This window comes from Cololabis saira, chromosome 2, assembly GCF_033807715.1.
Source record: "Cololabis saira isolate AMF1-May2022 chromosome 2, fColSai1.1, whole genome shotgun sequence".
Taxonomy (NCBI): domain Eukaryota; kingdom Metazoa; phylum Chordata; class Actinopteri; order Beloniformes; family Belonidae; genus Cololabis; species Cololabis saira.
The window spans coordinates 32,908,687-32,934,127 of NC_084588.1; the positions used below are offsets into that span (position 1 = coordinate 32,908,687).

Consider the following 25,441-nt stretch of genomic DNA (forward strand, 5'->3'; position numbering starts at 1 on the left):
AAAGCTTAAAATCTCATAATGGTTCTCTTAGTTAGAAGCTCGTGAACTCAATGCAAAGAACTACAATACCCACAATTCCAGCCTCAAAGTCACGTGACGACATGTCACATGCTCTTGCTTTCTACGAGCTCAGCTGGCAAAACACCGGAGACAGTCATTCCTGCCAAGGAGACACAAGGTACTGTAGACCACTTATCATTTCACCCTTACAAGTTAACAACGAAAAATTGAATGTGAATGTGAATGTTATAGAAATGTGTAAATGTGTTTTCCGCTTGGTGAAGACAATCGTTGTATTTTGCGCTATTTTAAGCGTGTCGTTTGTTTGCTAGCTGCTGCAGGACACAATGGGAAAGGACACAATGCATTGACAAATGTTATTTTTCTCTCAATGAAAAGACTATCACTAATCTAATCACTTTGAATGAATACTTGACCTGTATTTCACGTAGGAAGCCATGTGTATGCCCCTTAACATCTTTGCATGAAGTCCCGGTGGACAATGATTAATTAAGCTCATCAGTGATTTATTGATGCATTCGTGACTATCTATATCGGCCAAAATAAGGCAGATTTTTGTCTTCTAATACATCGTGTTGATAACTGTTGCATTAAATTTAAATGGCATGTTTGTTTATTTATTTTATTTTATTTTTTGCTGAACCTTGAGAGGTATACCGAATCAAATTCTCGTTTGTTTGCACAAATCTAAGGAAAAAAGTTTGATTCTGATTCTGATATCATTAAACAGTAACACAAGTACATTACCATGTTTGTTGAAGGCAGAAATATATATATATATATATATATATATATATATATATGGCTTTTAAGAAAAGTCTAACCTCATTTCCACAGCCAGACTTGCCATAAATGGGACAAGACGTGATCTATGAAGCTGGATTACTGTTTTATAAGTTTATTTTTACTGGTAGTCACTGGAAAGTTAAACGCTATCAGGATCTTTCTCTTATAAAGGGGTTTATAAATTTACAGTCAGTTACAATTTCTGATGGGTGTGGAGACGTATGTGTAGGGTGCCTTTTCTGATTCAAACTTTGTATTGGCTTATTCATAGAAACCACTGATTATTTCTGCATTTAAAAAGAAAACCAAAACACTTATGTTTATGTGTTAATATATCCGTTTTTTTACTTGTTCTTACTTCCTTCTTTACATTTTCAGATCATTTCCCTCATGGCCTCACTGTTACACGATCACGCTCCATAACTGAGGATCATCAGCCGCCTCTTGACTGTCGTGAGGCCGAACTGCAGCCGAGTCTTCTCACTCTGACTTTGTCTGCTGACTTGGTTTCACTCGGACACTAATTTTTTTGAAATGGCTATTAACACTGATGCAGAGGATTGGACTGGTATCGGCAGCAATGACTCTGGGGAAAGAGCGTGGCTCTTGCAGAGCCCCAGTGTGGATTCTGTGGGGCACCTTGATGGGGACGGTAGGAGGAGTCGAGGTGTGTCGTCCATAGGAGCCGTCTTCATCGTAGTGAATGCAGCACTTGGAGCAGGTCTGCTCAATTTTCCTGCAGCGTTCAACATGGCAGGAGGAGTAACTGCAGGAGTTATGCTCCAGATGGTGAGGAGTCGTATGTTGGTGCATCGCAGGTTTGCTCCTGTGGTGTAATGTAATAACAAGCTGTTATCCGTGATAAAAGGAACAATGAATGAGAGTGCTCCTCAGACAGATTAAAAGTTTTTATTTAATATTGCGGACAAATTGATGAGCAGTGCTAATCACAAACCTCCTCACCTCTGTCCTTGTTGGATTTATATTTACATCATTATTGAATGAAGTAACTTTTTGTTTTTCATTACCTACGCTGATAAGACCAGACAATGTGTCTACCCTCTTTGTATTGAAACACATAAAAACATATTGGTATAAATGTGCTGTAACAGTATGTCTCCTGTGAAACTGCATTTCAGTTTATGCTGATCTTCATCATCAGTGGGCTCGTAATCCTGGGCTATTGCTGCTTGGTATGTCTCTCTTCAGTCTTTACCCCACATCTCCTCCACTTCTTAACCAGCATACTTGTGCAATAACTTATTTATTCTGTGGTTTTGCTCCTAGGAACTTTGTATATGAGCAAGGACTTTCAGTTCCTTTCAGCTCAGACATATGTTCAAGTGCTGAGACTTAAAGTTAAGATTGAAGTCAAAATTTTTATCAGCTGAGTTCATGTTTTAAAGATAATATAATCAATCAATCAATCAAATTTTATTCATATAGCACCTTTCATTCAGGTACATGAAATACAAGGTGCTTTGACATTTTGATTGAAAAATAAGCATAATAAACAAATAAATAAAAACTGGGAGACCAAAAAATAAAAACTGGGAGACCAATGCACCCTGACATACATATATAGAATATATAAAATTTATAAAAAGATAAAAGTTCAAGGATTAAGGCTAAAAAATAATCAGTCCACAACAATAAAAAATAATAAAAAACATTATAAGAGATAGATAAATAAATAAAACAGATACCTCTAAAAAAAATGTTAAACAGAATAAAACTACAAAATGTGATGCTACATAAAAGCCAGACCAAAGAGATGTCTTCACTATTATGCATGGTATAAGAGTCTACGTTTAAAAATGTCCACATTTCCAGATAATAATGTGTCCTCTGATGCAGAAATGTCCTGAAAGACAAATATCACTCATGTTCAATTGCTGGGTGACACGTGACATATAACTCACTTGCTATCGGCAACATAAGTCTGCTGGTTTATGTTGGTTTTCAAATGTTAAGAACTGGCCTTCACTTATGCTTGAAACCCCACTCATGCTGGGAGTAAATGACTGACATCCATGCAGTTTTATTAAAGTCACCTGAGTAGGTGCATTGATCATAAGTGGATAACTTGTTTACCATGTTGGGGCGTCATCACACGACATATCAGTCTCATGATGGTGGTATCATGGAAAAGAGAACGGGTTTCTTTGGCTTGACCGCAGTCCTTTAGCCTTTCAGTTTTCACATTCAGAGTGGATGTTAAGAAGTTGAATTAGTTTTCCATGTTAATAAATCTTCTGCTTGGTTTCTTCAGGTGAGCAATGAAGGCACCTACCAGGAAGTTGTTCGGGCCACCTGTGGGAAAGTCACAGGAGTCGTATGTGAAATAGCCATTGCCATCTACACCTTTGGCACTTGCATTGCTTTCTTTATCGTCATTGGAGACCAGCTGGATCGCTGTAAGTGAAGTCACTGGTGGAGAATTACTTATCAGCTCAGTGCCTCTAACTTAATTTTCCAGATTACCGGTAGTTTAACACGCTTGATCATTGCTCCTAGTTTTTCTTAAAAGTGCCTTTTCTTTAAATCTAAGATTTTTGCATGATGAGACTTTTCCTTTTCAATGTTCTCCATTTAGTTCTTGAGACATTTGTATTAGTCGTTCAGAGAGAGCTTGTTGTGTCATTGGCGAGGGCAAAGAGCGTCAAAGATGACCCCACTCAGCTCTTTTGCTCAGTAAATGTGTCTGTCATGTGACAGACTCCTGCATGTCTTAGCACCCGCTGAGATGCTGACAGTAGAAATTCCTGATCTGGCCTCTCGGTGACCTCCTATCTCTTTTCAACTTTTTGAAATGAATGAAATACTTTTAACTCTTAATCTTGCTCTTTGCCAAGTCTTTGATGTTTTTGCTGCAGTTTAGCATCAGTTCCCTATGTGACATTCCCTCTCAAAGGTTTTTTTTTTTTTGTAATTTCTGCAGTGATTGCAGCAGTAGCTCAAAGCACAGACGACACAGTCAGCAGCTACTGGTACACTGACAGGAAGTTTACCACCGTCGTTACTGCAGTCCTCGTCATTCTTCCTCTCTCCATCCCCAAAGAAATCGGCTTTCAGAAGTATGCAAGGTAAACAACTTCACAGTTGATCTGCAGCATATTTTCTATGGAGAGAAAATCGATTCAAAACATTTGTGTGTGTGTACTACTTGATTTGTGCGTGCCTATTACGTAATTTGTGTGTAGTACTTGATTTGTGCGTGCATGACTTGCTCGAAGCTACGGACAAAACGATAATTCCGAATTCAAAAAGCCTCCTAGACACAGAAATCGTTAAATACACATGCACAAATCGCTACATGGTGCATTTAAGTACTAGTGGAAAGCTGGGTCATCTGAATTTTCATCTGTGTCAAGTCTGAGTTATTTCGCCTTGATACTTAGTTACCTCTAAACTTGTAACGAATTGTGAAAAATTTTGGGCCTGTGTAAGAAAGAATATTTAGGCACCCCATGGTTATAACACATTTACTTTGTAATGTTCTATAAATCCTTTTATGGATAGATATGCATTTATGAGCCTTACAAATGTAATTCGATTTCTTTTAACCTTAAAAACTGACAGTCAAATCGGGAGGCAAGAAGACGGTAAGGGCGGGGCATCATGGTGGTCTAAGGTGGTCTGAAGTAGGTATACCTACTTTGCGTAGGTAACTATCGAGTGAAATAACACTTGACTCTGATGAAAATTCAGATGACCCAGCTTGCCACCAGTACTTAAATGCACCATGTACGGACGACTCTGTGAGGCTTCTTGGAGGCGTGAAAAGAGTCTCAAAACCATATGAATGTATTTGATTATTTTTAGCTTGTGTGATGGACATCTCAAGTGTTGTTTTCTCCTCTAGTGCCCTGAGTGTGATAGGAACCTGGTACGTTACAGTCGTGGTCATTGTGAAGTACATCTGGCCAGACAAAGAGGTCACTCCAGGCTATATTCCCAGCAGGTGAGTTGTAAACATGCTTTGTGACACTGACACTAAAAGTTTTTACAAATTACTTTTGCACTGTCCAGCTCATCTTCATCCGTGTCACTTTACTTTGCTTGGGTTATGAGAATTTTTTTTTTTTTTTTTTTTTCACTTTTTTTGTTACAGTTCTGCTTCATGGACAGCAGTTTTCAATGCAATGCCCACCATATGCTTTGGTTTCCAGGTATCTCCTCATTCAGTATGATTTGACATCTTAAAATGATTTGTCTGGGCAGTTTTAGTTGAGTCCAGATTAATTTTACCTTTTTCCTCCCAATCTCTCCCTGCAGTGCCACGTCAGCTGTGTGCCTGTGTTCAACAGCATGAGGAGGAAAGAGATCAAACCGTGGGGAGTTGTGGTGACCCTCAGCATGATAATCTGTCTGTTTGTTTACACAGGAACAGGTAGGCCCATGAGTGTAACATTTATAACATATATTCATGACAAATGCGCCAAAACAGTTAAAGTTTGAACAGCCTGCATAGATCATGTCTGTTTTCGGTGACATGAATTCGGATATATAATTTTACAATACTGTTTTAAAATGGCTTTTTACGTTAAACTGACACCAAAACACACCAATCGTCCAGGTGTCTGCTATCAGACTTCTCTTTAACGTTGGCACATATTTACTTTGTGTGACAGGTGTTTGTGGCTTCTTGACTTTTGGCTCCAACGTGAGTCAGGATGTGCTGATGTCGTACCCTCCTGATGACATTCCAGTCGCCATCGCAAGAGCTTTCATCGTCGTATGTGTGGTCACCTCCTACCCCATCTTGCACTTCTGCGGCAGGTACTGCTAAATTAAAAGGTTTTTTTATGAAGCTAATTTAAATCTAGATTTCTTGGAAGCCATGAAAAAAGAACCAAATGTACCAAGGTCACACATTTATGTAGAAACGTTAGACATGGATCTCATGGCATCTTCTCATCAAAGCCATACAGTACCTAACGGCAGTTACAATTTGTAACTTTTAAAAACATTTTTAAAGACTTTTACTCCTCCAAACCTACCAATGATCTTGGTAGAATGACCTCCCAGAAGAGCTTTCCTTTTTTTTTTTTTTCCTTCCATATTTCAGCTGCAAATTTAATTTTATCTTGACAGTCGTACTTTGGAGGTTCATCCTTTCATGGTGACACAAGACGACTGGACAGTAGACACTAATGCTGGTGTTTCATCAGCTCTCAGTACATGTATATGTATATATGTCTATATATATATATATATATTTTTTTTTTTTTTTTTTTTTTTTTTGGTGTCTATTTATTTCATTTTTTTATTATTATTTTATAAACCTGAAGATCTAAAACATTGATGCTTTCAGAGGTCGTGGAAGTGGCTCGGGTGATGTTCCTCGAATCTGGGTTTTGTTTAAAAAAGTGGTTCCCAGAAACATTCCTGACTTGTACAAAACAATGATCCTCTTTCTGAGACATTCATTCATTCATTCATTCATTCATTCATTCATTCATTCATTCATGTGGACTGTGTGTTGATAAAGCCAATTAGACTAAAGGCTTTTCAAGATAAAGTCTTTTGTTATCACACAAAAGGTACTTCAAATAAGTATTATACTTCCAAATAAATCATTGATAGCCCGGCATCGATAACCTTTTTGAGTAAAATGTAAACCTTTGGATTATTTTTTTTTAGGATTTCTCTCCTGCAATTTATTGATACTGAGGTAACATAGTATGGCTGATGTATGAATCTACCTCAGTTTCTGCAGGCACCCTCGGTGCAGATATTTAAATTTGTATCTACACATCTTTGCTGAACAGTTCAAGGCGATTTCTTCACTGCCCTCCGGTGTGATCATGTCTCTTCAGGGCAGTTATAGAGGGACTTTGGCTGCGCTTCCAAGGTGAGCAGGTGGAGGTGTGTGTTCGTCGCGAGAGGAGGAGGAGGATCCTGCAGACGCTGATTTGGTTCGTCATCACCCTGGTCCTTGCCCTGTTCATCCCAGACATCGGCCGCGTTATCTCACTGATAGGAGGACTGGCAGCCTGCTTCATTTTTGTGTTCCCAGGTAACATCCTGCTCATTGTTCAGCATAAGATGGCCATTTTAATGTCTCTCTCTGTAAAGACTAATGTTTAATTTCACAGGTTTGTGTTTGATGCAAGCCAAACTGTCTGAGACGGACAACCGATCTGCAAGGTGAGATGCGACTTCTTCTTGATATGTCTTTCTAGTTCTGTCAAATAGGTATAAAATTAGTAATTAACAGTTTTCTTCTGAATATATATATATATATATATATATATATATATATATATATATATACATATACACACATGCAATGCTAGTAGACATTTCCTGTGTGAAGCATGTTTCTTTCACGTGAGCTTGTAATTGTATTTATTGAATTTTTCAAAAATAATCAGCAGATAAAACAGTTATGAAAAGGCGTTACTTGATCAATTAAAAAAAAAAGGAATATAAACGCCTCCGCTTTTCAGACGTGAGTCAGTATCACTATAAAACTGTTTAAATATAAACTTGGCACAAAAAGTAAGGAGATTTGTGTTTGGCAGATTATTTCTTTACTGTAACAATCCTAAATCTTATACTGCTGGAAATCCTGTTGACTTTCCATCTAAATGTGCCACATTTTTTAAGTAACAGTGTTTGTGGATTGAGCAGCAGAGCTGAGTATGGGGGTTGCACCCATGGAAAATTTGCCAAATCTTCTTTGCCAATGCCAAACAACTTTGACTCGTGTTTGGTGGATTGTATAATTTGAATAAACACATATTGGTAATTTAACAATTCATCCATTTAACAAACAGGAGCCTCAGTCAGACCTGAACAACAAATACGTAGTCCATACAAATGTGGCACCATTCAAAAAGGAAATAAACAGGCTCTTTAAAGATTTATTGCCAAGAAGCACTGTTGCAACTAAGAAATAATCTACCAAACACAAATGTCCTTAATACAAAAAGTAAGTTCTTATTTCAAGTAATTTCTTTGACCAGAATATTCTTTTAATCGAGTGTTTTCTTTTACAGCTGGCACGTGTTGCTGGTCTTCGGCGTTGCCATGGTCACACTTGGGGCATTCATCTTCGGCGTCACTACAACAAACTCCATCTATCAAGATGTTGTCAACTAAAAGGGATGTTTTTTTTGGGGGGAGGCACTGTCCTCCGTAAAGGGAATGCTGAGACCTGTGCTGCTACACTGCATGAGATGAAATATTTCATGACTCTCATTTCTAAAAGCTCAAGTCCATCACAGCTCACCCCGTCAGATCTGGAGTGTTTGGTTCAGTCCACTTCATGCCGCCATCTTCAGACACTTTCATTTTAGTTCCCTGTGAAGTTTAAACAGCATGTTGAGTTTTTGACTGTCACAACTCCTGAGGAAAACGGACTGGTTTCTCCTGTTTCTGGACGCTGTATTGGCATTGCTGTCCTGTCTAGAAGAACCCAAGGACTTTGTGTGAAAAAGCCTTAAAATCAGATTGATTTTGCTGCTGAAATTGTACCAATTTGTGACTTTAACTTGCATGTCAATGCTTATAATTGGAAATCAACTCGGTGTTCCCACGTCCTGGTCCGTAATCTCATCCAGGTCCAGACTCATTAAAGGAGCTGCTGATAGTTTATCTTCTCTCGTGAAAAACTGATTCAAGTAATGTGCTGACACGCTACAAGACGGCATGTTTGACATCTGACACAAACGCAGGAATGCAGTTTAACTCAATCAAGAGTTTTCATCCATAGGGATGAGATAAGCTGATTTCAGGTAGTCATCCGATTTATTTATTTAACAGATTTTTTTTAATGAAGTTACAGTAGAATTATTTTTGGAGTTGGTTTGCATTTGAGCAACTGAGTACAAAACTGTATTTGTAAAATAATGAACTGCCTGAAAGGACAGGGGACTAGTTCTGTGTACGAGTCTGCAGGGTTTCCAAGGCAACCAGTACCTTTGCATTAGGATATGAAAACTTCCTCTGGAGGAATAAAGAATCGCTTCCTTGTTGCTATTGGTCCCCTCATAGATTTTAGTTCATTTACAGAAAGTTGTTTGCATATTGGTGGGAAACATCTGGAAGACTGCAGACCTCAAGCTTCAAGAGGACTGAAAATAGTCCTTTTGTTGTAATCAAAACCAAAGTGTGACTTTATTTTACATTACTTGGTTGCCAAAGTCTTTTGTGTGTAAACCCAACTGCGTTGAGCACAGTTGTGTTTAAGTTGACATATTAGTTCCAGGAGCTTTATGGTTCAACCTCCAAAAAGTAACTGAAGTATACGCGTAGAAGGATGAGACTTGTATTACCTGGACATAATTGATTTCTATCTGATAATTTCATTGGACTGTAACAACCAACAGCTTAAATGGGGTTTCAGTTGATTTAAGAATTAGGACTAGGCGTGTTTCCCCTGCTTTATGAAACCCACCTAAATGCTTGCATATTGTGAACATGAGGGACGAATGTTAAAAGGGAACCTTATTTTGTTAGAAAATGACGTGCGTTGTGTTCAACCTAATGATGCATCGATTCCTGGAAGGGAAAGATGCTGCAGTCCAAGACGAGAGAGTTGAACATCTCTTGTTGTTTACAAAGTTGTTTTTTTTTATATATAGTTTGGTGCTTCATTGTTATAAGTTTCTTATGTTTTCTGAGCAGTTTTGGTGCTTTTATGATCCTCGACTGATTTACTGTATTTTTTTTAGGTGGAAAAATCAACACTAATCGAATCATTAATCCATCATCAGATTTGTGTGACTGTCTTACATTGAAACATTTTGACTGGATGTCGAAGTGGAAATGTTTTGTGCTCATCAATGATACTCCAACAACTGACCTGGTGTAGAAACTTGTGGAAATAATCTGACAATCACATCTCATGTGTTCGAAGAAAATGTTTAATAAAGAGACAAACGTCAAGTGGTGGTGCTTTGATTCTTGATTTGAGCATCATCAGTGAATTGAAAATTACCGTGAACAACATTTGATAAGGCACAAAAAAACACAAAAAAAACATTAAACTGTTTTTGCCAAAGACAAAACACTGCAAGGGTTATTACAAGTACCGTACAGTTAAAGTGTGAACAGATAGAGGTTACTTATTTTCTGGCTTTGAGTTCAGCACACAAATATAAATGGAAAACATTTTCAGATCCATATCGAAGGACCGGACGTCCTCTTACACAACCAGCTTACAATTAAGGCCAGACTGAACGTCTGTGGCCAATCAGTTCACCTTAATCAGAGAAAAGGTGTCTTACACAAGACTGAAAGATATAGAGCTGGTTTATAACCCTCAGGTTAAATTTGTGCAGGTATGTCTGGTGGTAACCTGGATGCAGACCTGTCCCCTCCCTGCAGGGATCTCATGGGCTGAGACAACCAGTACCCATCACCTTTTACCTCCTCCGTTTCCATAAAATTATTTATACTAAAGTTAGTTTCCCTTTCAGTTGTGTTTCAGAGGTGGTGAGGAATCTAATTTTCACTCCACTAAAAAGGTCATGATTATTTTTTAATCATTTGTTTTTCCACCAGCCCAGATGGGCTCAACTTAGAAGTGAATGAATCTGGATCTTGATCCAGAACCTTTTAATATTTGGCTTCATCCAGGTGTAAATTCTGGACTTTTTTTTTGTTTCTTTCTCTCACATGTGCATTTTTCATGTGCAGTTTCCCTTCACACAAGGGATCGTGGTGGTGTTACTCTATTAAAAAGAGAAGGACAGCTTATGAGACTGAATTTCCAACACTGTTCATCCAGTGGAGCATCAGAACCACAACCAGACATTTCATAATTGCCAAAGAGTCAACTTTCTGAACTACATGTAGAACATGAACACAATGGATAAGACAAACTGGCATAAACCCTCCCCTTTATAATTGATCTTCAGGAGAAAAAAAAAAATCATCCCTGAGAAAAACAAACAACAATTGATGTGTGCAATTGGCAGAGCACCTTGTTCATCACAGCTCAGTAGCTGCCGTTTGTTATGAAAGACTGGAACATGTGCAGAGCTGGACTTGGAGCCCACTGAGGAACCATGTGACCTGCCCCCTGATACACGGGAGAAAGCGATATTTTACCGTAATGACACACCACATCACTGTAGCAGAATTTTACAAAAACACATTAAAGGCCTACCTTAACTGTCAAGAAAGTGATGTTTCCAAACTGCTGGTAAAAACCTGCAACCTGGTTTTCATGAATCCAGGTTTGGTAGATGCTGGTTGCCTAGAAACATTTTAGTCCAGATAAGCTGAATATATCTTGTAGCTTAAAATGAATAAATAAGTACAGTACTCTCAAAAGTATGATTACATCATAACATATTCACGCTTAAAAGAAGTGTTTTGGTGTAATCAGCTTCAAGAGGATTAGGGATGATTTGTGATGTTTTGCTGCAGGAAAAAGCTGCGACTAAAACAAAATCCAACGTTTATCCAACAGCGTGCATATGTATTGCAGCCTCACTGTCACATCTTCTGGAACTTTTGTTAGATTAACTTTGGCATGCAGTAAGAAAATGACTTCAAAACCCACCTATGTTGAAAACTTAGTTGGAGAAGAAGGCATGATGGCAAAGAATCAGTATTAGTAGCTGAAATAGCACCTAGTAGAACTCAGCTTGCAGAGATGCCACCAAAACCAAATATGGACCTTTCCAAAAGTTTGATGTCAACAATATTAAATTCTTCCTTTTTTACCCCCAAAAAACTCTTCCTCATGGTACTGTGAATCAGTTACATTTATCGAGACTTCAACACCAATCTTGGTGGTTACTGCACATAAACTGTTGGAAAGCTACCTGTATGCCCAGCTCCTCCACAAACCAGCGGTCTCCAAGGAAGTTGCAGGCCATGTCGGTGTCTCCGTTGTAAACGAGAGCCCGCAGGCCCAGAGAGAGCAGCTTTAGATACACCTCCTTCATTGTTGAGTACAGGGTTTTGTACTGATCTCCAACAGCATCACTGGAACAAAAGATGTTTAAGTTACCATCACCATAAAAATGAAAAGAAAAAAAACAAACCAGCAACCAAGACTCCATACAACCTCTCGACACATCCTACAACCCAGATAGTCTTTCAGAAGATATTACCAGCACTAATGACAGCAAACCAGAACCCCCACATGATCCAAATCTTTGTTACGCATTTGCATCACCTCTTTGGGTTAAGGTAAATCCCTCTTTTATCCCTCCTATTAACAGCGTTGTGAAAGGTGTTGACTGACTTGATCATGTAGCGTTTTCACATAATCAGTTATAAATAAAATACAAGGCAGCACACTTTTGTGTATATGTATAATATTTTCAGTTAGTACTTTAAATTCAACTGTAACACAGAGCATTCTAACATTCAGTCATGACTGCCTTTAATTTTATCAGGCTAACATCCACAGAAAGGAATTAGATTATAAGATAAGAGTCAATTAACCATATTGATTATTTACTGTGATATACCTGCAGAGATCCCAGGGTGGCAGTATATCGGGGATGTGTAGAGCTTTCCTGACATCGCCTCTGTTCAGCCAGTTCGTCTGAGCCGTGCTGTTCAGGCAGGGAGGAACTCCTCTCACAGACATGGAGAAATTCACGTTGTCTGGAAACTTAATGTAGATTTCTTGTTTATTATCACCACCAAGCATCAAGAAGAATTTGGAGCACAAGCAAGCAATGTGTGAACACAACACCTTGAAGTTCTGCTGTGTTTTCCTGTAGTTCTTAAACAGGTGACTCATGGTCCTCTCGTATCCTTTGTGGGTTGGTCCGCGGCCTTCACAATCCAAGTAAAGGGCATACTCATTAAGGCCACTTTCATACACGATACCAAAGGCCACGTTTACCTTAAAGAAAATGGGGAAATCACATTTTTTAGCTCTCTTCCAGCAGGAACAGAAAGTCTGTACAGAAACACAGTGCGCACATACCATTGTCTTGCAGGTCTCTGAACTGGTGTTGTAAAAGTTACAGCTTCCCTTGTCACAGCAGTTTATGTTTAGATCACGCCACAAACTGCACATAAAACACAATCTCTGCATCAGAAATTTGAAACGTGATGAATGGTTACTTCTGTCATATGATGCAAAAAAATTTAACTAAGACACCCAACTTATGTCTGTCACATTGTGAAATAATACATATACTTAATTAAGCATTCGCAATTTATATTGTTTTTTCTATTTTCATATTGAAATAAACTAAATTATTCTAGGTCCAAAGTACAAGATTGATCTGTAAATGTGTAATGTTGGCTCTTCAGCTTGTGATCATGCCTGTTGTATGCAGGTAGACACACTGCTTAAGTACATGTTCATTTTATCTCCAAGTAAAAGCAAACAAAGTGCACAAAAGAGCCACCTACTCTTCTCCAAAAAGGCCATGGTAATAACCAAAGTAGATCAAAGACTGGTCATTAAGAGCAAAGCTGCTGAGACCGTTTCCCACTGCAAAGCCCTTAGAAGACATGAATATCCAAAAATACATTTAAGGCTCTTTAACCAGACAATTTTGCATGATCATTATTTTAACTACATTATGTAAAAAAAAAAGATTTTGTTTTTCCCCTGCCATCAACTTATTTTGTATATATTAATCATGAATCTGCACGAAGCACCTTACCTTGAAGTTGATTTTAGCCTGTCCTGTAGCTACACGCAGGCTCAGTGTTGGTGCATAAATTCCTCCGTAACTCTCACCAATGATGAAGAATTCATTCTGAGTGAAGTTGGGGAACTTTGCAAAGAAGCTTTGAAGGGCTTTGTAATTATCACCAGCAACCTAAGACAAAAATATTTAATAGGGCTCCTAATTAACTACACAGGTGAGTCGTCCATATATGGCGTCTTTTAGCAAAACGCCAGTAACATACTGAACTCACTTGGTTATCATCAGTTGCATATTTTGTGTTATCAGAGTAGGAATACCCCACTCCTACAGGAGATTCAAGATACAGGATGTTGGCAATCGTGTTCCAGCTGAATTTGTTTTCATAAAGTGTGGCCCCATCATCATTTACCTAAAAAAGCAAAGTTAATAAGACCAAAGTTTGAAAAAAAAGGATAAGTAAGTCAGTAATGCAGTTAAGCTATATTCTCACATGAAATGGTCCGTTCTCCGACAAGAATCCATCCAGGGAGCTGCAGCCGGGGCCTCCATTCAACCAGAGCACCACAGGGTCTTTGGCTGGATCCCTCTGAGAGGTCACAAACCTGCACAAGATCAGAACCTGGGATTAATCCTCCTTGCAGTATACAATATTGACAAATCTTTCTTTTCTACACTGGCTGCACATTTGATCAAAATCTTGTATAGTTTATTAAAAAACAACAACACATATACACAACACCTTCACCTAAAAGGTTTGGCCCCAGTTGAGACCCAAGATCAATTAAATCCATTAAGAAGAGTCTTTAAACAGATCTTGGGAAATGTTCTGTTCTGACTCAGGTTGTCTTATTCATCTAGAAAACGTATCGAGTAGCTACTCGTCTCTCCAGGCAGTTTGGTTGAACTGCTCTGAGAACAGTAGCGTTGATCATTTGATTAGATTGCTGTCACGTGGGATGACGAGCTTGTTGAAAAATACTGGCTTCTTGTTTATTCTTCTAAACAATTACAAAGATATCTAAAAAAAACAAAAACAAAAAAAAAACAGAAAAACTGTACTTAAAAACACTTCCAGTATGGATTGATACCATGGAAGTGGATGCACTTCCATCACTGTCTGGTTCTGATCAGCAACCAAACTAGACAGGCACAGACTGCAACTGACAATTAGGTCTGCGGAGAGGATAATTGGGACTAACATCCCATCTATCCAGGACCTGTACCGGTCAGGACCAGGAAACGGGCAGGTAGCATCTCTGTATAATAATAATAATAATAACCCCAATTATTTTAAGGTTATTTTACTAGTTTTTAAGTGTCTTAATGGTCTTGGGCCTTCTTATTTGTCTGCACTACTTTTACCCTATCGATCCTCGCGGACCCTGAGGTCCTCCGGTGCCTTTTAACCATACCAAAAGTTAGAACCAGGACACACGGGGAGGCAGCATTCAGTTTTTATGGTCCCCGTTTGTGGAACAGCCTCCCCGAGAACCTCAGAGCCGCAGAGACTGTTGATGTTTTTAAAAAGAGGCTCCAGACCCATCTCTTTAATCAGGCTTTTAACTGACTCATTTAACTCTTTTAAATTTTTTATGCTCACCCTTATTTTTATTGGATCTTACTGCTCTCTTTTATATTTAGTCTTGCTTTCTAGACATACTTTTAGGATTTTATGTTATGTTATACTTTTTAAATTCTATTAGTGTATTTTATCCTGCTTTCTTGTAGCTTTTAGCTCCAGTGTTTCCTCATGGGGAGCCTCCCTGCTGGGAGTGACTCTGGCCTGCAGGGTGTCGTCCTGGGGGTCGTTCTGGCCTGGATGGTTGTGGAGCTCTGCACCACGGCTTCACCGCTGTGGTGTGGACTCCTCTATCCGTCCGGGCCGGGATGGTCTCTGTGGGCCCTCCCCCTTGTAGCTGCGGGCTATGAGACCTGGCCTGGACAGCTCCCTGTTACCGTTTCCTCACCTGGATTCTCAGAGCTCAGCCATGTTTACACCGTGTGTCTCCGTGTGTGTCTGTGTGTGTGTGCGGGGAGGGGGGAGAGGGGCAGGGCATTAATACGTTTTATGTTTATTTGTTTTATGTGAAGCACTTTGTATTGCAATTTTTGTACGAAAAGTGCTCTATAAATAAAGTTTGATTTGATATGAATTATATGCTGTAACAATACACCTTTCAATAACCATGTCTACCTCATACTGCTGCACCTTTCACTGTTTTTAATATAAGAGCTATCATTTGACTATTTACTGTACAGTGAGCGAAAATAACCGGAGTCAAATTCCCTGTCTTGTTTGACCTGACTTGAACTGCCCAATAAACCTGAATCTGATTCTATCTATCTATCTATCTATAATAATAATAATAACCCCAATCATATGCTGTAACAATGCACCTTTCAATAACCATGTCTACTTCATACTGCTGCACCTTTACCTTAAAAAAAAAGAAGCATATATTAATAAGAGCTGTCATTTGTCTATTTAGTGAGCGAAAATAACCAGAGTCCAATTCCCTGTCTTGTTTGACCTGACTCGGCCAATAAACCTGATTTTTGATTCTGACAACTCAGCAGTCACAGTCTGTCTGTCCCAAGACTTTGAGGTGGTCAAAGCGAGACACGTACGTGGTAATTCCGCCCACGAGCAGCGGGTTCCTACCAGTAGTGCAGGAACCTCCCCGGGCCTGCCTGCAGGTATCCGGACCAGTGTCGGTATTTGGGCTGGAACATCATCCCGGGCAGGTGGGTCACCTCGTCCGGGTCGTACTGGGCTCTCGAGCCGGGCTGAAGCGCGGCCAGCAAACACAACAGAAACCCACGAGCGTCCATCCTGAACCCTGAACCCTGAACCCTCCTGTATCTTACGATACCCCCCAAAAAACAGCCCGGTTTACTCTGCCGCAGAAACTTCCTCCACAGCCGGTCCGCTTCTGGAACTGAAGGTCACATGACCGCTGCGACGAGTCACGTGACTAGCGCCTGACTTTAGAAATCCTCTTAACCAACCAACCACCGAGAAGCAGATATGGACCAGAGCAGTGGATAAAATATGGAGGTAGATTTGTGTATTAATTATTCAATCAAAAAAAAAGATTGTTTTAATCAAAAAATATATTTTCAATAAAAAAAATGTCACTTCAATCAAAAAAAAAACGTTCAATCAAAGAAAAAAGTGTTTGAATGCAAACAAATATTTGAGACTCCAAAAAATGCATTTGAACACTGTTTTTCTTTGATTGGAAATGTTTTCTTTGATAGAAGTGAAGTTATTTCTGTAGTAGTTTTTTTGTGTTTGGGTCATATGGGTAGGACATTTGTGTCTTTATCATTTAATCAAAAAATAAGTTGCTTCAAAAAGAAAAAAATATTTTCAATCAAAGAAAAAAAGTGTTTGAATGCAAAAAATATTTGAGACCCAAAAAATTGCATTTGAACACTTTTTTTTAATTTAAAATATTTTTTTCAATTTGAAGTGATTTTTTTTTGATTGAAGTGAAAAAAGTTTTGAAGTCTTTTTTTTTTTTTTTTATTGAATCATTTTAATCAAAAAACATCCCGCAGTGGGTGGATGCTTCCCCATTGGTCAGCCCAGAGTCAGACATGTTTTATCCACTGCTCTGATATGGACCATAGCTGGGAAATGTGTCTTCCAAATGTTTAACTAAATCTGGGACACAGATTTATTTACAGATTTATTTCCAGCTAGAGAACCAAAGCACTTTTCTACTGATAAAAGTTTTATACAACTTTATTTGGACGTCGCATTGACTTTCATTCATTTTGTGACTACATAATGTAACACACAATTGCCTCTGCATTTAACTATTAATACATATCGATTTATATTGTAGAAGTGGTGGACATTTGATGTACAAATCAGCTTTCAAGTCACGAAACAAATACTGATTTACATCCACTACACTCCCCTCTAGCTTTAAATTGCCTACTTTCTTCACAAGTGTTTATTTCTTATTCTAGTATTCCATGACATAACTACATAATGTTAGAGAAAATAGCCCGATTTGAGAAAGTGGGTAAGTAAATGCCATCCTGGTGGCGGTAATTAAATTAAAATGTGTTGTGGGACAAGTGGTTAGTGAGGCTCCATGTATGTCTTTAAAACAGCACAGAACTGTTTCTGGGGGCGTTTCTGGACCCTAGAAATGGTGTTCTGCTTTATTAGGTCTTGGCTTTTCGTTCACACAAAGACTATTAATCCAAACAGAGTGATTATACCAAAAAAGGTTCAAAAGAGGACACAAATATAGAGCAAAAAGTGCCAATAAATTGAGAAGAGGGTATATCCTGAAATACCTTCTTTTTTTTTTTTTTAATTTAAGTTAAATTTTTTAATAATTTATAGTGGCAGTTTGTTTTCTCATTTAGTTCGCTGACAAACTCAATTGGTCATTGTTATTAAATTAAATTTAGTTGCGGTTGCACAACTAATGCCGCGTTCCTCGGAAGTCGGAATTTCCCAGTTCCCAGTGGGAATTTTGAACAGGAACGCCCCACGAAGTGGGATTTCCTACTGGGAAAGTGGGAGAAGCTTCACCACCCCCGAGTTACCATTTCAAGATGGCTGCTATTCCCAGTTCCCAGTTCCGATTTCCGAGGTAAATGGAACGCGGCATAAAAGTACTTGTTGAAAACAAATACATTATCAATACACGACTAAAAGTACTTCCGGTTGAAGTTTTTCAAAATAAACCTCTGCTAGTGACTGCACATATTCTGGAGTTGAGCTTGGAGAAGAACTAGATCTGTACAAAAGTCTTGTATTTAAATATATATATATTTATATTTCACATATTTAGTTCGAAGTGTAGTAGGAGTTTTTCTGAAAATATATACAAGTAACACGGGCAAGGTTTATCTGGAAGGAAAAGCGTTTGTTGACGGTGTCCGCTGCTGCTGGAGCTAATTCGGATCCCAAGGAAACTCTCAGGTTTATCGGTTTTGATGTTGAATGCAACAGCATGAAGCATGAAAGCAGCCCACAGAGTCCAGACGAAGATGTCCAGCCTGATCAACCCACCAAGTACCCGCGGAGCTCCCGGAGCCTGAACCGGCTGGCCACGAGGTTTATCGGGTTACTGCAGGAGGCTGAGGGCGGACAGCTGGACCTCAGATACGTGAGTGACAACAAACACTCTTTCAGCAGGAGAACCTGCATATGAACTCATATTTTGGCTTGCTTTAGAATGGATTTTGCCTAAAAATGTAATATTGTATTTTGTTAGAACCTGTTAAGACCAGCCATGCTGTTTGGTCTAGAGCAGTGGTTCCCAAACTGTGTGCCTTGAGGCAAGTCCAAGTGTGCCGTGGGATTTTGTGACAACCATAGCCTACTGCAGTATAGTATACAACTAGACAAAAATAATTATTTTAATTTACTATATACTACTTTAAATGCACTCATTCCATAATACAGAGGCAAACTCTTTATCTAAAAACTATTTTAAAAAATCCTCCTGAAATGGGTGTGTTTGATGAAGCCCAATTTGATAAAGTTTAAATATTTTTGTGAAGTATTTTGTTAATAAATATTTCATGAGTAGAATAGTTGTCTTTGTCATATCTTATTTGGCATCAGTAAATAATAAACGTAACAGATAAACAGATGATATTAGTGATAACACGTGTTATAAGGCTATTTTGCACAATAGGTGTGCCTTGAAATTTTTATTTGTCGTTTGGTGTGCCTTGGGCACAGAAAGTTTGGGAACCACTGGTCTAGAGACAGTGTCACTGAGGAAAAGATAGGAGGCAGAGCTGGAGGAAGCAGAGATGAAGATGCTGAGGTTCTGGAGTGACCAGACTGGATAGGATCAGGAATGAGCACATTAGAGGGACAGCACATGTTAGAGGCTTTGGAGATAAAGTCAGGGAGGCCAGACTGAGATGGTTCAGACCAGGGGCGAAAATCCCGTTTCATAGTTGGGGGGGACAATAAACAGTAAAATTTTAGAGAATAAATCCAGGGGGGGACAAGGAATAAAAGTTTTAGCCTTCCTTTAATACAGCATTTTGACATTTTCATCTCAATCTCGCAAACAGGCAGAAGACCTTTCTTAGAGCAATACAAAACAATGGTATTAGGTGGAAGATGGCAATAATACAGCACATCTGACATAATACACTGCAAAAACCCAAAATCTTAACAAGAATATTTGTCTTATTTCTAGTTAAAAAAAAATCTCATTACACTTAAAACAAGACTCATCACTGGAAAAAACAACAATTTTCACCTGTTTCAAGTAGATTTTCACTTAAAATAAGTAGAAAAATCTGCCAGTAGAACAAGATTTTTTTGCTTGTAATGAGAAGATAAATCTTGTCCCACTGGCAGATTTTTCTACTTATTTCAAGTGAAAATTTACTTGAAACAGGTGAAAATTGTCAAATAACAAGTTATTTTTCTGGTGATGACTCTTGTTTTAAGTGTAATGAGATTTTACTGTTTATTATTATTTTCGATTTCGGTTTCGGCCACAAATTTTCATTTTGGTGCATCACTACTAAATACTACTGCATTGTTCCAAAATTATTAATTCTGTCTCAAATTATTCTAGGGGGGGACAGCTTTACTAATGGGGGGGACCTGTCCCCCCGGGATTTTCGCCCCTGGTTCAGACATGTCCTGAGAAGAGATAGTGAATATATTGGTAGAAGGATGCTGAGTTTTGCTGCAATCTTTCCTGCACGCTTCAGGGTCCTGGAGGCGTGCAGGTCCTGGAGAGATGGGAGGTTGCAGCCAATCACCTTCTCTGCAGAGCGGATGATACGCTGCAGCCGGCTCCTGTCCTTTACAGTGGCAGCAGCGTACCAGACGGTGAGGAGGTTTATAGATGTAGTGAAAGAGGACATGAAGGTAGTTGGGGTAAGAGAAGAGGATGCAGAAGACAGGCTCAGATGGAGGCAACTGATTCGCTGAGGTGACCCCTGAAGGGAAAAGCTGAAAGGAGAAGAAGTGGGGCGGAAGCAAAGAGGAATGAAAATGCCAAACAAGAGCTTGAGTCTTAGGAGGCAAATCAATGGTGCAGGTACATTAAAATAAGAAACAAGCTTGATGGATTTTCACAACTGTACATCTATCCAGTTCCCAAACAAATAGCATTGGCATCTTTGCCACAGGTTCACTGCTCAAAGTTTTTGAACCTGGTATTGACTGGAAATATATATGTAAATAATAGTGAACCCATGGATACACCAGATACCCATCTAACAGACTACAGTAGCTGCAAAACGAAACTTCACCTGGGATGAAATGAAGACAATATGACACGAGGAGTCTGCTGAAAAAAATGTTTTGTCATTTCAGGCTTACGAGGTCCTGTCTTTTGGACAAAAAAGAAGAATCTATGACATTACAAATGTGCTGGAGGGCATTGGTCTTATTAGGAAAATTTCAAAGTGCATTGTCAAGTGGATGTAAGTTTGTTATTCTGTCTTGTGTATATGCTTACTGCAAACGTTTTTAAAAAAAGAAAAAAATGAGTTTTACACTGTGATAGATATGCTCTTTAATGAATTAGGGGCGCAAATCCACAAGACAATATACAAAAGGAAAGAATCCTAAAGTTAAGGTCTGAAGTAGAGGCCCTGGAGAACATGGAACATGTGTTGGACCAGCAGACACTTTTTGTTGAACAGGACATCAAGAAAACAACAGAAGAGTGCAGAAAATATCCTTTTTAAACATTTGTTTGGTTTCATATTTTTGTCTCTTTTTCTAGCTTAAAAGAAAAAAGAAAAGAAAAAGCAAAATCACATAGGTGAGATTTTTGGTATTGGTGGTTTTTATATTGATCGAATGAACTATATGCTACAGTCTGTAATTACTCTTCAGCATTTCTTAACTCAAATCAACTCTTAACCATGTGACTCATGAAGATATCTTCAATTGCTTCAATGGTAATGTATCATCACTTCTTGACTTATTATTATTATTATTATTATTATTATTTGTGCATGTTTGCTTGACACATTTTCTTTGTGGAAGTGGTTATATTTATATAGCAGCTCCTTATATCATTATGACACGGTGCAGATAAAACATCTGATCCGGGTGTGGTGAAGGATGGTTTAGAACATGAGATGGGAGAGCGGAAGAGTGCCAGGTCAAATGAATCAATCAAATACAATTCAAAATGCTTACTTTCTTCTACATTTTACCGAGCCCATTCAGTTTGTTCTACTGGGGCGAAGCAGATTCATCAACCTGTTACTAATAAATTGCACTCTGAAGGGATCCTCTCCTTAGCAGATGTTCAGTATTCCAGGTTAAGAGGCACTACATCTGGTAAATTAACCAAACCCTCTAGCCTGTACGCAACAGAACAACACTGAGAGCAAAAACATCAAACTGGTGTAGACTCTGATTTTACAGTAATTGGCAATGATGGCGCTAAGCCCTGATATATATAATATATATACACATATATATACACACACAGGCGCACTAAAATATTCCAAAATGTTTCACACAATAATTTTCTCTATCTCATTCCTCTTCAGGGCACACTGTTTTGACAGTACAGTCACCACCTGGCACACAGGTAGATGTCCCCATTCCAAAAGCTGTAAGTTCCTCATCATAAAAAGTTGTCATGATGTCTTTTGTGACGGATGCTTTTAACCAGCTGGACTAATTTAGCGTGTACATGTCACCCTTCAGGTTCCAAACTGCCCGCCGAAGTACCAGATCCATTTGAAAAGCGTCAGAGGACCCATAGATGTCGTATTTCTTAACAAATGTTCTGTCAGCTCAGTTCCTGTTGTACTTCCAGTCCCACCGCCTAAAGAAATTTTACAGCGTGCCAGGTTAGCCATGTTAACTTCAGAAGAGAAAGAAAACAGTTCCAGACCCAGTCAGGATTCAGCCAGTAGCAAACATGGCGGTAAATCTAAAATGATGGCTGTGGAGGACATGCAGCCTCTACATGCATCATCACTGATAAATACTGAACCCAATAGAACGGATGATGCTGAATGTGAGTATTTTATTTTTTGTTATGCCACTGAATCATATCAACCTGTCCACTTTATCATACCGATCCAAAAATGTAGATGGGAGAGTATTAGTCTTCAACAGAGAAGACATGCTGTTGCTAGAACTTTTTTTATTATTCTGTAACTAGAATCAGTAAATGGAAGAAAACTGGCAAATGTTTGACTATATACTGGGAAGGAAATATAATATTTAAATCACCATCAACTTCAGAGAAAATTAAATAAAATGTTTGCTTCAATTTAATCTTATTTATACGGCGTCTATTACAAGTTGTCTCTGGCCCCTTTAGGCCCTGGGTAGAGCAGGAAAAGGAAGATAGGAAAGAGAGGATGAAGAACAGAGAGAGGAAAGGCACAGATATATTTTCAAAGGTACAAAAGGCAACATGCATCAGTATTTATTTTCCGTGAGCCGTGTACATACGACCAGAGCCGTCTGGGAGCTTTGCGAGGCCCTGTGCGAAATCGCTCGGGGGGGCCCCTCGTGAAATTTTTGTTTTTTTCGGGTCGGATCGGGTGTCTAAATGCGCAATTTTAACTCTCCAATTAGCAAAATACTGGATACCTTCCCCTGCCTCATCATCATTTGACTTGCCTCGACGGGGGGCCCCACGGCTGCTTGAGGCCCGGTCGGATTGGTGATTTTTCTAACAAATTTATCAAACGAGCCTTTCAGAGAGGCATTAAACTCTTCCATTTTCTTTAGTTTTTTTCTTTTTTCATCCCCTGATGGAAATTTCCTGATTCTGTCTCGTTCTCTCGACATTGTGTGACAGTTTGTTCCAACTCCACCCGTCTGGATCAGAGCAGCTTGTGTCAATGCGCTTGGTCTGATCAGTTGTATTGAACAACAGACACGCGCATCATTGCACATATATTTTATTGATATGCACAGACTAGTACACATTTAGGTCTGTAATGGAATGTGACTGTTGTTATTTATAAGGGAAAAAACGAAGAAAAAAAACGAAAAAAAAAAAAAAATTATTTATTTATTTTTTTTTTTCAAAAACGGCCCATAGCGCGAGGCCCCTTGGGGCGCGAGGCCCCGTGCGATCGCACGGTTCGCACACCCCTTGCGGCGGCTCTGCATACGACTCACGGTTAGTTGGTGGACTACAGAGACGACTATATAAACAGTTGTAGACAGTCGACACTGAGGTGATCGGAGGCTGCGACTGCAGGTCAGGATGCAACTGTGGAAGTTCTGACATGCCAACATGTAAAGAGTAGAAAAAGACCAGCACAACAAACTACAAGAACAATGAAGCACAATTATGCTTTTTGGGATACTTCTAATTGATAACTGTGGATTGAGCTGAAGAAGAGGATCGCAAAAGGGGTGATGGGCACCGCTCAGTGGATCATGTTGGTGTCCCCCTGCAGCGTAGCTCTATAGCAGCACATCTACCACAAAGCTATTTTAAGACAAACTGCTTTAGTCTTGTCCTGTAGCTGCAGCTATGACTACTGGCCCCAACACACGAGTTTACACCAACTATAGGCTTTACTAAACAAAAACGTTTTCAGTTTGGTTTTGAAGGTGGGGGTGGTGTCAGCCTCCTTAACCCAGATTGTCAATTGGTTACGGTGCCTGATAGCAGAAGACCTGTCCTCCAGATCTACTTTTGGATACTTTAGGAACTACGAGTAAACCTGCACTCTAAAAAAGGACAGCTCTTAGGGAGGAGAGACATGGTCTCTCTTGTTTATTACCATCCGCACTCGCGCTGCTGCATTTTGGATCAGCTGGAGCCTATTCAGAAAATTATTTGGAAATCCTGCAAATAATACATTACAGTAATCTAGTATAGAAACATGTGAATTAGTTTTTCAGCATCACTCTGGGAGAGGATGTTCCTAATCTTTGCGATATTACAGAGATGGAAAAATTGGAAAAACCTGATTAATATGCTGTTTAAATGACAAATCCTGATTTGAAAATAAGGTTTTGCACATTAGTACTGGAGGCCATCGCAACACCATCTAAACCCTTCCTAAGGTGTTTGGGACCAAAAACAAGAACCTCAGTTTTATCAAAATTAAGAGGCAAAACATTTGTGGACATCCAGGTCTTAATATCCTTCAGACATGGCTGAAGTTTGGTTAATGGTTCTGTTGCACCCAGCTTCATAGACAAAGTGGTCCTAAAAGGGGAAGATGTTGCTTCACTGTCTGAAAATAATTGATCACATTTTTGCCCACAGTTTATTGGCTCTGCATTTTCTCTCTGTGTTTTGCATAATTGCCCAATGAGACATTTATAGATTGTGTATGTTTCTTAGTGTTCAGTGCTTGTGAGATAAATTAAAACTTTTTTTTTTTCCCCTCCAGTTCGAGATTTATCAAAGGAACTGCTGGACCCCACAGATCCACTCAAAGGTGGCACTCTTTTTGCTGTTTCCTTAAATTGTTCATATCATTAATTTATTGATTAAAAACAGTTTACTCGACTGATTACAATTTAATGCTTAAACACCCCACCCCCCTTCTTTTGTAGAAGGAATGAATGCTGATCTGGTCACTCGTCTCATGGCCACTGAAGGTCTGTTCACTGTGAAGTCCCTCTTTAGTTATATTTTTATCCATTATATATTGCTATTTTTAACTATGTTTACCTCTATTCCAGCTTTTTCTCAACTTGCCTGCCTATCTACAGTCCTTTCTGAACATGAAAATGTCTCTAAAATGGATGACAGCGAAAGCCTCTGATGTCATTATCATTGCTGTGAATAGTGTTTGATCATATACACCGGCATTTCATCAGAAGTGGTTGTTTTTCTGATGTCTCTTTTTTATAAAGTCATTTGGTTTTAGTACATAATAAAGCTGTGATTTCAAATAATGTCAATTTTATTAAGAATTAAAAATGTTCATTATAACACAGTATCTTGCAGCTTGAACTGTAAGTTCAAAGTTATGTCGGACCTGTTTGACATACACTGGGTCTGTGCCGTTGAATAAATTACCATTCTCATTTTTTCTCGTATGTCAACAATTTTCTTCTTCTTCTTTTTTTTTTTTTTTTT

At 38.9% G+C, this 25,441-nt stretch overlaps 3 protein-coding genes across 5 annotated transcripts; 2 read left to right on the forward strand and 1 right to left on the reverse strand.

Moving 5' to 3' along the window:
* Nucleotides 1-128: 128 nt before the first annotated feature.
* On the forward strand, nt 129-9,722 carry slc38a7 (solute carrier family 38 member 7). Of its 2 annotated transcripts, none has more exons than XM_061744043.1 (12): nt 129-178; nt 1,186-1,596; nt 1,947-2,000; nt 3,080-3,224; nt 3,749-3,893; nt 4,673-4,771; nt 4,922-4,994; nt 5,086-5,200; nt 5,442-5,589; nt 6,630-6,829; nt 6,909-6,960; nt 7,815-9,722. In XM_061744043.1, exons 2-12 carry the CDS (start codon nt 1,342-1,344, stop codon nt 7,915-7,917), a joined length of 1,389 nt encoding a protein of 462 aa, XP_061600027.1. In that variant the 5' UTR covers nt 129-178; nt 1,186-1,341; the 3' UTR covers nt 7,918-9,722. The 2 variants fall into 2 exon arrangements, with proteins under 2 accessions (XP_061600027.1, XP_061600036.1); XM_061744052.1 differs by having other exon boundaries at nt 4,922-4,979.
* Nucleotides 9,666-16,338, reverse strand: si:ch211-122f10.4 (cathepsin A-like). The gene is made up of 11 exons (XM_061744029.1): nt 16,057-16,338; nt 13,885-13,996; nt 13,666-13,803; nt 13,407-13,565; nt 13,150-13,241; nt 12,716-12,800; nt 12,479-12,631; nt 12,249-12,394; nt 11,595-11,757; nt 10,931-11,020; nt 9,666-10,843 (listed from the first exon to the last, which is right to left on the reverse strand). The coding sequence occupies exons 1-11, from the start codon at nt 16,224-16,226 to the stop codon at nt 10,760-10,762; spliced, it is 1,392 nt and encodes a 463-aa protein (XP_061600013.1). The 5' UTR covers nt 16,227-16,338; the 3' UTR covers nt 9,666-10,759.
* On the forward strand, nt 16,327-25,375 carry LOC133462689 (transcription factor E2F4-like). 2 transcript variants are annotated; one of them, XM_061744064.1, is made up of 10 exons: nt 16,327-16,452; nt 18,376-18,532; nt 20,722-20,831; nt 20,936-21,085; nt 21,271-21,314; nt 21,918-21,982; nt 22,078-22,393; nt 24,747-24,794; nt 24,913-24,957; nt 25,042-25,375. In XM_061744064.1, exons 2-10 carry the CDS (start codon nt 18,377-18,379, stop codon nt 25,122-25,124), a joined length of 1,017 nt encoding a protein of 338 aa, XP_061600048.1. In that variant the 5' UTR covers nt 16,327-16,452; nt 18,376; the 3' UTR covers nt 25,125-25,375. The 2 variants fall into 2 exon arrangements, with proteins under 2 accessions (XP_061600048.1, XP_061600058.1); XM_061744074.1 differs by lacking the exon at nt 16,327-16,452 and having other exon boundaries at nt 18,116-18,532; nt 24,916-24,957.
* Nucleotides 25,376-25,441: the final 66 nt, after the last annotated feature.